At 33.2% G+C, this 12,988-nt stretch overlaps 1 protein-coding gene across 1 annotated transcript in view; it reads right to left on the bottom strand.

Annotated features, from left to right (window-relative positions):
• Positions 1-12,988, bottom strand: part of c12.2 (von Willebrand factor A domain-containing protein c12.2) — a 75,034-nt gene that overhangs the window by 21,947 nt on the left and 40,099 nt on the right. The window contains exon 6 of the mRNA XM_088234457.1: positions 3,205-3,384. Coding sequence (XP_088090583.1) covers positions 3,205-3,384 — 180 coding nt within the window. The remainder of the gene's footprint in view (positions 1-3,204; positions 3,385-12,988) is intronic.

Here is a 12,988-nt window from a genome sequence, read left to right as displayed (position 1 = left end):
ATTTACAACTGTGTAACATTTATAATTCTGCCCATCTCTGAACATCCACATTTTATCCATTTTACTTATACGTTTTTTTTTTATTAGAACAAATTACTTGTAGCACTTAAGTTAGAAATTATTTTTTAGTATATTTTATTTATATAGTACGAGCTGAACCCGGCAATGCTTTGCTATTGTTAGATTTGAGTTCTTGCTAAATACATTAAATAAGCAAAATCGAAAGTTTGATATCAATTATTGTATTTAATCCAAATAAGATATGTGCGTAAACATAATAATTTTTGTGTTTCGGTTTAGATAAATTGTGAGGACCGAGAATTTTGATAAATAGGTGTGCGCATTTTTTTAAAAACGAAACAATATAGGGACACACCAATTTTATTTATTTATTTTTGCACCACAACAGGCCAGGAGGCCCAACTACAGTGGTGAATTACATCACAGAACACCCAGGCTTCAGAAAAATAACATTTTATTTTTTTGTGTTCTCACCGGGAATCGAACCCGCAACCTTTCGTGTGTGAGTCAAGCGTCTTGACCACTACACCACGGAGGCCGCCAAATATCTATAATGGGTAAAAAAGAGCTCTGCGTTGGTTTGGACGTGTAGAGCGAATGGACAACGAAAGGACGGCTAAAAATATATACAATGCGAATGTTCATGGATACAGAGATAGAGGAAGACCGCGAAAGACATGGCATGACCAAATCCAACAAATACTCAAAGATAGACATGGTAAAAGTCGGAATAATCGGCGCGCGTGCATGAGAAGATCTATGAATGTAGAGGAAGCGAGATCTGAATGCAAAGATAGAGTGATGTGGCGTTCTATCCTCTCTGCCTACCTTTACGGGAAACGGCGTGATAGTTTATTGTTGCTGTTATTGTAAAAAAAATACATTTCTTTAGTGCTTCAGCAGTAATTCAGAGAGAAAATACGTGAATACGTTTGTATGAAGAAAAGTCGGACCGCGTTTCCTCTTAAGATAAATCATAATTAAGTATACTTTCAAAACTTTATTGAAAAATCTTGAGTAAAAACCGTTCGGATAAACGTAAAAAATATGTAACTTTTCTTTGGTAAGTACGTACCTAGGTACTCGTTTATGATTGTATTCCAAATCTAAAAATAATATATATTTAATTTAAGTAGGTACCTAAGTACGTGTTTAAGTTTAAATTCCAAAACATAAAATAATATATTATTTTTAAATAAAGAATTCTTTCAGCGAATGTCAAACTCAGCTCAGGGATGCACTTGAGTCAGGAATGCGATTTTCAAAAATGTATTGAATGTTAGTTAATATTATTTTAGTATAACCAAAAATCCAGTAAAAATAAATAAATGGGTAGAAATTATAAGGAATTCAATGAAACAATCGGATTAAAATCCATAAAAATCTAATGATGTCTGTAAACCTTGAAAAACAAACTTTTTTTATACAGAAAACAATAACATTCATCCATTTTTTTTGTATGCGCATTCTCGGCGAATGCAACCCTGGTGATGAATAAAAAAAACATTTACGCTGCTAACTTTTTTTATACTTAATAAATTAAAGATTTTATAAGCTATAAACCTTCTCGCGGCAAAGACGTACATTTATCTGAAAACTGCACGTAAATCGGTCCCGTAGTTATCGAGTCCATCGAGGAGAACCATTCGAAAATTGCTTTTTATATATATAGATGGAAGCTAATATTACCAAACGTCCTGCAGCTACAAAGCGCATGAACAAATATAAGTATAATTCTAGTAACTTAAAAATATTTTTTAAAGTTTACAAAAAAATACATTGAGCAAAGTTTGAAAAGTTCAATAGTGTTCATAATAAAACGGCAAAAAAAAGCATTATTTACATATTATTATGGATAACAAAATGACGAAAGCGATGAATAATAACCGAAGTGAAAGCTATTGTAGGTAGTCCAGTATCCGGTAGGTGGTTACTGTAAACATGTGGATAGCAAATCGGAATCCGGCTCAGAGGCCGGTTGCTTCCTGGTATTTTTATTTTTTTAATGGAATAAACCGCTAAGCCTCTATTTTGAGGCTTGTCATCAGGTGGGATAAAGGGAATATGGAAGGAGGTAATTAAAAATACACCACAACACCCGGACCAATTGAGAAAAAAATCTTTCTCGGATCTTCTTATTGCAACTGGCGGGAATCGAACCCGCGACGCCAGTTTCACAGTTGGCCGTCTAACCAACTGAGCCGCGGCGCCTGTCGATGATGTCGGTAGATGTTAGATGCACATTTCACATTTGTAGGTAACAAGGAATAACGCCTATTGTTCCATGGGCGTTGTGTCCACTTTGGTCTTCTTTGTTTCGTAATTTGAAACGGAAATTTTCCGTACAATATTCCTGATTCTGTATAATTTATTAATTAGCATTGATATTAAATGCACCTTAGGCGATGAAGGGGAACGATGATGATAATTTATTAAAGGTGCATTCTTTTTTAAGCCTCTATGAATATGAAATACAAATAAATAAACCATTGCGCCGTTTGCCCATGGGGGTAAGCAGAGGGGATAGAAGGCCACGTCACTCTGTATTGGCATAAAGACTTCGTTACCACTGCATTCGAACATCTTCTCATGCGCACGCCGATCATTCCGACTTGTGAAATGTCCATCTAGCGTCGTAGCTACGGTCATGCGGGCCCCTGGTAAACATTGAATTTTGTGTCCCTCAAGACTTACTTTTTAGGAAGAGGAAATGAACAGAAGGCTGCGGGTCTGCAAAGTGCGCCCCCCTGAGGGTTACGCCCCTGGCAGCTGCCCGCCCGGCCAGCCCCTAGCTACGACGCTGTGTCCATCTACAATAATTTGTTGTATTTGTTCGCGTCATGTGCTCGTTTTCTGCACCCATCAGCATTTGCATCGTAAATCCTTTTGGCCGTTCTTTCGCTGTCCATTCGTTCTACATGTCCAAACCAACACAGCAATATTTTATTGATTTTGTCGATAATGCTCGTCTCAACCTCACATAATGAACGGATCTCGACATCTGTGCACCTATCGTACACAGTTTTGCCATACATTCGTCTGAGAGATCGCATTTCGACAGCATTCGGCATATTTTCATTCTGGTTTTTCCAATTCCATACTTCGCTCCCATACATAAGGGTCGGCACCGCCATGTTATTTCACTTGAATCCTTTATTACTAGTGTGTCACTCGTTCCCTTACCATTATCTTGGCCGCCCTGGGCAGGGAGTCGAGAGGGAAATCTGGTAGGCGCAGGGCTCCCGCGGCGGGCCCGGAGCCCAGCTCGGGGCTGGCGAGGGCGTAGGCGGCGGACAGCAGGGATTCCAGGCGGCCGGGGGGCACCCGCCCCCCCGTACTAGCCGTCAGCAGAGACAGTTGCTCCTAGAAACAAACAATATATTTATTTTTTAACAACGCTTATTATTTTATTTTTCCCAACGATTTATAATTTTATTCATTTTTTTTTGTATATTTTTTTTTATTGCAATATAGTCATGTTCCTATTATTATTTATTTATTTATTTTTATTTGGGAAAAAAAACAACAGTTTTTACATATATTGTATAAAGAAAATAAGAATACATATGAAGGAAAATTGTGAAAACAGTCAATAAATTTTTTCCACAGTGGTGTAAGATATCGATTAAGTACATTATCGGTATCAACGCGCAGAAAATACGATATATATTTTAACTGACTAAGTTTATTAACAAATTTTAAAAAGCACCGAACTACTACTATTACTACCTTATAATTGAAAAAAAGTGTATAAAGCATAATTGATTGCGATAATATTTGTCTACATATTTATGTTTTTTTTATTTAAAATATTTACCGACAAGACACTTAAAAGTTTTAGACAAATATTTACATTTTCGTTTTAAAAAAAAGGTGGGAACTCTGTTAACTTCCCATTGTAATCGGAGCCCTACACTTGGTCTAAAATGTAAGACACCTTACATTCATAAAACATAAATACTGTAATTGGTATACCAATAAAGTGCCCGATGCTTCATTTAGTGCAGATAATGGAACGACGATGATAGCATGCTATGAAATCCACGCGAAAAACATGAATTCAAATCTTCATTTGTTGCAATTGGGAGAAATAACATTTACAGGGCTTATGAGCTGTCATTCGCTGGTTTAAGTGGCCACTTTACACACTGTGTAACATTCACCATGCTGTCCATGTTTAAATGATATTAATGTTACACAGCGTGTAACGTGGCCACTTCAACCAGCCAATGACAGGTCATAAGCCCTATAAATGCCTAGACTTCCATATTATACTATATCTTTATCAGATCTGTTAAAGACATTTTAAATTTATCTCCTGCCTAACTTTTAACTTTTGACTTTTAATTTTGACTTTTAATTTTATCTTTTAGTTTTGACTTTTTTCATTTTTATTTTAACTTTTAATTTTAACTTTTAAATTTAATTTTTAATTTAAACTTTTAATTTTAACTCATAATTTTTTATTTTTTGTTTTATTTTTTTTGTTTTTAAATGTACATCTACTACCTGCATCTAATTAATTATTGTTGGTGAATTTTTAATAAGAAATATAAATTTTCATGGAAGCAGAGAGAAAGGGGAGGAAAGTATAGTTGGAGCCATGCAATGTCTTCTCCCTTTTATGTACTTTTTATTTAATGCATTCATAATAAATTCATGTGAAATCTGTAATTGGTCTTACTTTTTTTAATTGTTCTTTTTACCTTGTATTTATATAAAGGCTGTACGATTTCCTTAATAAATACATAAATATTCCCATCTCAAAAATGTTTTTCCTCTCTGTTACAATAAATTTTGATCTATAGAACTCCCTAGGGAGGAAATCCAGCCTGTCTACAAACATTTGGCCATAGCCAAAACATTTTTGATCTCAAATGTTTACATACAATAAATTGGCGTCTAGTCTTTTATGAATTCAATCTACGAAAATATCAAATCCAAAAAACTAAAATATTCGGTATTCTTTGTTTAAGGTTTTAGACATTACGGCGTAACAAATTTCGACAAATAAAAAAATATGATGAATATCGCATTCTCGATACTATTATATAATATGACAACTATTTTACATCCGTAAAATAGCGAAGACACGTTATTTTTTGTCATTGCCTTTTTTAAATGGCCCGATGGCGTGTGTCAGTAATTGTGAAAAATCAAAATGTATTGAAGGAAAATTATTTTCAAAAAATTCTAAAAAGAAATAGAAAACTCGAACAAAGAAAACCTTCATGCTAACTGAAAATTAAAAGAAGTTTTTGGGATTATAAATGTGACATCAAATTCGGAATTTGTTTTTTGCAATTCGTAATACCGAAGTATACTTAAATTGATTTAGAAAAAGTTAAATTTCGTTTTAAAAAAGTAAAAGTGACCTAAATCTTAGTTCAATATTTAAGGTAAACGCTGTTGTTATACTAGCAGATATATTTTTACAAACCGTTCAGTGATAAACTAGTTTGATGACTTAAATGCCTACCTGTAAAAATAAAACTATACATCAACTAATGTGGTACCCTGAGGTACAAAATAACCGAGAGCAATCCTATTGGCCACATAGTGGACCTGACAGATGTTGTCCTGCCCAAACGTTGGCTTGCCTGCTATGAGCTGGTTCCCCAAACGTATTTTTGATATTCGAATTCTCGATAAACTATATAAGTATATATTTGACATCGAGTTCGACATTTCAATCTATTCGTTACGTCATTGGATGATTTGCTGTCGCCCAAAGAAGAAAAAAAAGTGCATTTTTTTCTGTACGTGCGATGAATTATTAATATTTAAATACTGGATTTAAGTGGGTTCCTAAACATATTTTTTTTTCAAATATGGAATTCTTTTTGCAAATGTCAAACGCTATTCTCACCAACAGGGGTGCAATTATGTAGGAATATGATTTTTTTAATGTATTGAATGTCAGTTAATATTATTCAAGTATTACCAAAAATCCAGTAAAAAGAAATAAATGGATAGAAATTTTAAGGAATATTCATAAACAGGATAAACATATTCGACTTCGAGCTAAACCATGCCGATCCATCTTTATCCCACACTATTTAGTGAAGAAGAGATCTATAAAAAACCGGAAGCTCTATCTAGAAGACAGATTAAGAGTTTGCTCTATTTCAAAATAGAGTCCTATAAAAATGGAAGTCAAATTAGAGAAGCATATTCTAGATGGGATCAAACTAGTGAACAGTAAAGAGTTTTTATGATATTGATTTTTTTTAAGTCCGTCGTCATTCTAAGAAGTTTTAAAAAATTGTTTACAAAATTATCAATGTGTTCACGATAGGATAGTTTACTATCTAAAATAATGCCAAGATCTTTTACTGAGGAAACCATTGAAAGGGAAATATTTTTCAGTTTGTAGTTGCATTTTAAAGGTTTTTTTCATCGCAAAAAAGATATTATTATTGTTAAGTTGAAGACAATTGATGTCGAACCATTCATTTAGACAATAAATATTCTGTTGAGAAAGAAGACAATCATTGTGAGATTCCATAAGTTTGAGTAACTTATTGTCATAAAAAAAAAACAAATTTTGTATTTTGAAAAAAATAACACAGAGAGTTTCAAAATAAATAGTCATAAAGCCTCTAGATACATTGGCTAGGGCAAAGTCTAAGCAATCTGAAGAAAGACATTTGGACTCCACCAACTGCATACATTGACTCAATTGAAAAAAAAATGCTATTATAAACAAGCGAGACAATAAAATTATAGAAATAAATTTTAAAAACTCTGAATTCGTTTGTGGTAAATATGAACAGATTGAAAATATTTCTAAAATTATAAGTTTAAAAGGGGTAAAAAGGGACAATATTTTACAGTTAGATGAATATAAAAAAATTGATGTAAAACGCGCTAATTTATTGATATAAAAAACAATAATAAAATTAAGTTAAAGACAGGCGCCGTGACGCAATTGGTTAGACAGCCAACTGTGAAACTGGCGTCGCGGGTTCGATTCCCGCCAGTTGCAAGAAAAAAATCCAAGAAAGATTTTTTTCTCAATTTGTCTGGGTGTTGTAGTGTATTTTTCATTACCTCCTTCCATATTTCCTCTATCCCACCTGCTGACAAGCCTCAAAATAGAGGCTTAGCGGGTTATTCTTTCTTTTTTTTTTTTAAATAGTAAATAATGCGTACTAGCTTTTATTTTTCAAAACCGTTTCTTTTAATATTTAAAGATGCTTTTTTTCGTAAAATATCATATACTATTAGTACCTATTCAAATCGTTTTAAGTATTGAAACTTGTAGGGTTTTATTTTATTGCGTAGAGATGCCTACGTATTTTAAAAAAATATATTAAATTTTTAGATAAACCTGATACAAGGCATCACAATGTTAAATCAAATATTAAGCAAAAACGTAAAATTGTTGCTGATTCATTTTGAATTCATAGAAAAAATGTTATAATTATTTGAACTGTTTTCAAAGCTATTACGGTTCGGAAAACGTATTCACTTTAGACGATTAGAACTGTTTACATTATTCCGCGAATACCTTCGCTTTGGCTAAATGTTATGTATATCCGTATCCGACAGAAATCTACGAGTAATTCGCGAATACTTAAGATAAGGCAGGAAAATTCCGCATCAGTTGGGTAAATGTTTAAGAATTTGTCTTGTCGAAAGTTGGTATCGTGTCGCATAATGTGGATTTAATTTTAATGTAAAAGGAGAATGACTGAGCGGAAATATGAATGTCAAGGTATTTGTGAGAAATTACTTTACAACCCCTTCTAATTTTGTTCAGGGTCGTGGCGCATCGGCAGGTCGAACCTCAACTTAGGAGCTATTATAGTGGATGTACGGAATAAATACAGGGTGTTCTTTAAACCCTGTCGCATCCGGAACCACGATGATCAGTATAGGCAAGAAGACATATTAGCATATTAAAAAAATATTTGGAACGAAAAAAAAAATATTTTAAAAAAACCAATGGTTGCCCACTTCTGCAGGGGAAAAGCGAGGGGGGCGCGGCCGTGAGGTTCAGAATCCCCCTTCCCCCCTCCTTGTTTCTCCCCTGCAGAAGTAAGCAACAATTTGTTTTTTCTATATTTTATTTTTTAAGATTTTAGTCGTTCTAAAAAAATATTTTGATGTGCCAATATGTCTTCTTACTCATACTGATCATCGTGGTTTCGGATGTGACAGGGTTTAAAGAACACCTGTATATTCAGAGCAGATCTGGCAGAGGTGGCAAAACTCCGGATGTTTATAATTACAAGTGTAGGAAACAGCAAGTCTTGAGATTCTTAAAGTTATTTAGCACATCGAAAATAAACTTTAAGTCCGCCTCGTTGTGTAGTGGTTGGCGCGTTCGCCTGCCATTCTTGAGGTCCCGGGATCACGAGTGGACGCGAAATAATACTTTTAAAGGTCGTTCAAACTGCAATTTTTCATTGTTTCTGGACTGGCACTTGAAGCCTAGGACCGATCACCTTACTTTTATATAACAGATTATTAAAATACGCCGCATTTTATTTGCCGATGCAGTGCCTTATGCACCAATGGGTGCAGTAAAGGGAATGACGATGATGATTAGCCTTATTTGACACGATGTTACAGCATGATTGCAGAGATTTTTTAGAGCTAACGTTTTCTGCGCGGCTTTATCTAAAATTCGAATAAATAAAATTACTCTATTTTTGATTGCGAAATCTAAAAGAAACTATGCAAAAGCCAAATAAAATGGCGTCGCTTTTGAATAGAAAATTAAACGTTTAAACGTGCATTTAATATCCCGAAGTAGTATTTTCTTCAAAGAAATTTTAATTTTGGCTAAATAATACTGTAATATAAGATTTTTTTAATAAAATAAATAAGAAGAACCCGCTAAGCCCCTATTCTAAAACAAAAAACATATTGTATTAAAGATCTTACAGTTTAGTATTATACATACATTTATATGCAAGATATAAGCAAGTAAATATATAGTGCCCTATGCACCACTGAGTTCGGATAAGAGAATAATAATGACGACACAAATAAACAATAGTATAAAGTTTTGATACAAATGTTTGAAATACGATAACATTTCACTAAATTCAAACTTCATTCAAAATTGTATCGGCATCAAAGCTTTACAAGACAGGTGGTAGTTCGCGCTTATAAAGTTTTACGTGAATAAATGAAATTGAGATTATTTGTGATGGGGTAGTTTGAAGAGCAAGAAAGTAGCCACTGTGAGGGTGAGAAGATTTAAAAAATCAAAGTCAAAACGTTCTGGAGGAGGAAAAGGAGAGAAAAAAAAAAGAAAATCTAAGAAGCATTCAGCACAAGGACTTGAACACCATTCACCAGTTTTTCTCGGTTAGGGCAAAATATAATCTACAAAATTTTATGAAAGTATTTTATAATTTTTACCAGATACTAATATACACTCAGAGTAATAATGCGCTAAGCTATAGAGGAGCCCAAACTTAGGAAAACCATTATATGACTATTGGGTATTAAGTTAGCTACAGATCGCAGCAAAACAATGGGCCGTACTCAGTCGAGAATTGCCAAATGGATATCAATTTTCATTGTAAATACACTTAAATATGTACCTGTGTATTTATTATTGCAGGGTTATTCCAATTTATTTTTCTATAATTCGCCTATATTCATTTTATAGAATTGAAAATACACGTGCGTGTTTATTTTTTTATTTATTTATTCATTTTATTCATAATATAATTATGTATGTTACAATTATTAAGACATAAATCCCAACTTCATGGAACCAAAGTCATGTGTTGAGTTTGTTCGTTTGTCCGTCACATCTCCGAAACGGCGAGTCGTAGCGGCCTGAAATTTGGACACGTCATTTGAGATGCGATTTCAAGGTTAACGTTACTATTTTCGAATAAAATTTTAATCGACCTGTGCCCGATAAAAACTCAAACTTTATATGGATGCCTAGTTCGGCCCCGACATATTGCCCGTAATCAACTGTCATTATCAACAGTTAACAAACTTTAATTCACAAATTTATCTCCTAAACTGAGAAAAATAGTATCTGAAGTAAATATGTTGATATAAGGAAAGTTTTTAAGCAACATAATACACGTGTCGGGACAGTAAATGCCAAAAATCAATGTAAATCATGGGAAAATATTCGAAATTAATAACCTGTGAAAACTGACTCCTTTAACAGCGTTGACGCTCCTACTGCTGCAACCAAACATACTGCAATTCACCATAGTAGATTTTTATTTATTATAACGTAAATATCCAAGTTATTTACAAACAAAGCCAAGCACAGCGACAAAAGCATCCGATAGAACCATTATACCAATGTTGTCAAATAAAACAAAATGGCCGCCAATTTATTGCTAACCAACATCGCTTGCGTTCTATGAAACATAGTGAAAGGGCTTCTCTCTAGGTTGACGCATTATTACTATGAGAATATATATGATATATTGAATAACATTTAAATTGTGTTTAAGATAATATACATATAATCCCACACCAAGGACCAGAGGTTGCCCCTTTTGTGGTGAGGTTTTTTGTACTTTAGCTTAATATGTAAAAATGTATCTGTTTATAAAACATATAAAATAAAAGTTTTTATTTATACCGTTCAAATATCAGTCACAATGTTAATTAACATTTTTTGTTTATGTAAGTGCTTTCAAAACAAAATAAAAACAAGAGTACTTTCGTTAAACATGAATGACAGTAGGTCGATTAGCGAGAGCCTTAAATCTGAATGAAGTATTTTTGTGAAAAGTGAATAGAGACATTCTGATCAAATGTCATTTTTTTAACTAGCCATAAATCTACGATTGATAATTTATTTATTTGTTTATCTCTGGAATATGTGCAAGTTAGTGCTATGCTCTACTGATATCACAATACATTCTCGGGGTGTATTTCTGACTGCCTACCATACTAAACTTAATGTCGTGACTACGGTGGCAGTGTCGGAAGTTCCTGATTTGTATCTAGAGACAATATCTGCTGCAGAATGTGAACTATTCTACGGCACCCATGCTCGCAATAACTAATAGGTAACTAACTCTTTCTTAGTAGTAGTAAAAACACGATTTTTGCTAGTATACTTTAAAAAAACAATTAAAGACGTAATTTATAAAAAAGGTGCCATAGGATTAAGTAATTAATTAACGGCGTCTATCATGAACCAGAAAGTTTCCACGAGAAACCATTTTTAAAACGATTGAGACACGCCAATGGTATATATATATATATATATGTAAAAAAATCACCGCTCTGGTGCCATTCCCAGGAAGAAAATACGGAAATACGTTAGTACGAAGAAAAGTCAGATCGTGTTTCCTCTTGAGCTCTCAAGGATAAAACCCAATTTCAAGAGTTCATAACTGGATTATTCTTGGATTTGAATTGAAAACGACTGTATAATTTTTAAATTGTTTGAGTTGTTTGTTTCTTATAATTGTTTGTCTCAGTTTGATCTTTTTATATTGCTGTCCTTGTCATTTTTTAATGGCGTTCTTGTTATACATAGTATTATTGCTGTACCTACCATAATATTCGAGTATGTATATTATTCGTTCCAACTCAACACATGATTTTAGTCCCATGCAGTTGGAACTTGTGTCTCAATAAATCTAATGTAAGATAGAGGTTCAAACATAGGGAGAATGGTAAATGTTACACAGTGTGTAAAATGGCCACTTAAACCAGCCAATGACAGGTCATAGGCCCTGCAGATGCCTAAACTTCTATATTCCCTTCTCTAAAATGTTCTTTATCTCTATTATGTTAATATTATCAGCTCCCTAGGGAGTTGAATCCAATCCTTGTTTACAAATTGGACAAACAATTTGGACAAACTCAAAATATGATTTGATTATATATTTTTAATAAATATATTTTTAAACTAAACTAACCGAACGTTTATTAAAAGTTCCGAAAATTAATCGAATAAATTTTAACAGTGGAAGTAAAAATGAGAAAAAATCTTTTGAAAACGTGAAATATCCATGTACAATAATCTACCCACTAATAACAGAGACCCTTTATTAGTCTAGTCTACTAGTCTAGTATATTTACTAGTCTAGTATATTTACTAGTCTTTATTTACATTCAAATCACGTATGAAATGTCAGTCCTGAATATTTAAGCTTTTTCTTTCTCCTCCCTCTTTCCTTCCCCTTTTCCCACCACCTCTCTTAATATTATAGTGTAGGTATTTAGTCAATTTTTATTTCTTAAAAAAATATATGTGTACATTAATATTTTGTTTTCTAATTAAAATATTATAATATACCTAAATGTTTATGTTCATATACCGCTGATTTTATCAAATTGAACGGTTTGGGTAGGCGAAAGAAATTGGATTAAGGCAATATGCCCGCCCTTATGAATATGTACGTAAACTGTATATGTATATAAAGTGTTTAAATTAATAAATAAAATTATAACATGACGATTTTGCTCTAAATTTTGGACGAATTGATAAAACATATTTACATCAGTTAAGCAGTAACATTCTTGCGTCAAAAGATCGTAAAAACGCAATATTCAAACAGCCGACAAACGAGTCGTTGAGTTACCACCCTCTGTTCAAAGTTTGTTCTATTTTAGGCACGCATAAAAATACCGTGTATATTTTCCGAGCGAGGCGTTCATTGTGAAAAATACTCCCCGACATTGCTATTTATGACATAAGGAAATCGCGCAGTACTTGTGCGCTCAAGAATGGAAATACATGTCATTTATTTCTAAATGCAGGAAGAAACAGCACGCGAACATAACTCCAGACATTGCGCTGTCCCGAGACATCTTTACTCGGGGAGTTCGTAACTTTTCAGTTTACTTACAAAATGGTTGCGAGATATATTTTTAAATGAGATGACACAAGTAAAGAAAAATATTGTTCACTTTATAGTATGACATTTTACACCCAATTGTGTATTTATAATTTATTATGAACCACTTTTAAGTTATACGTCGACCGGTTTCGGGGTTTTATTTTTTTTAT

The sequence above is a fragment of the Micrasema longulum genome, unplaced genomic scaffold (genome assembly GCF_059751315.1).
Source record: "Micrasema longulum isolate JH-2025_06_02 unplaced genomic scaffold, ASM5975131v1 h1tg001243l, whole genome shotgun sequence".
NCBI lineage: Eukaryota > Metazoa > Arthropoda > Insecta > Trichoptera > Brachycentridae > Micrasema > Micrasema longulum.
The sequence above is the reverse complement of the archived record's forward strand: the minus strand, read 5'-3'. Positions and strand labels throughout refer to the sequence as shown.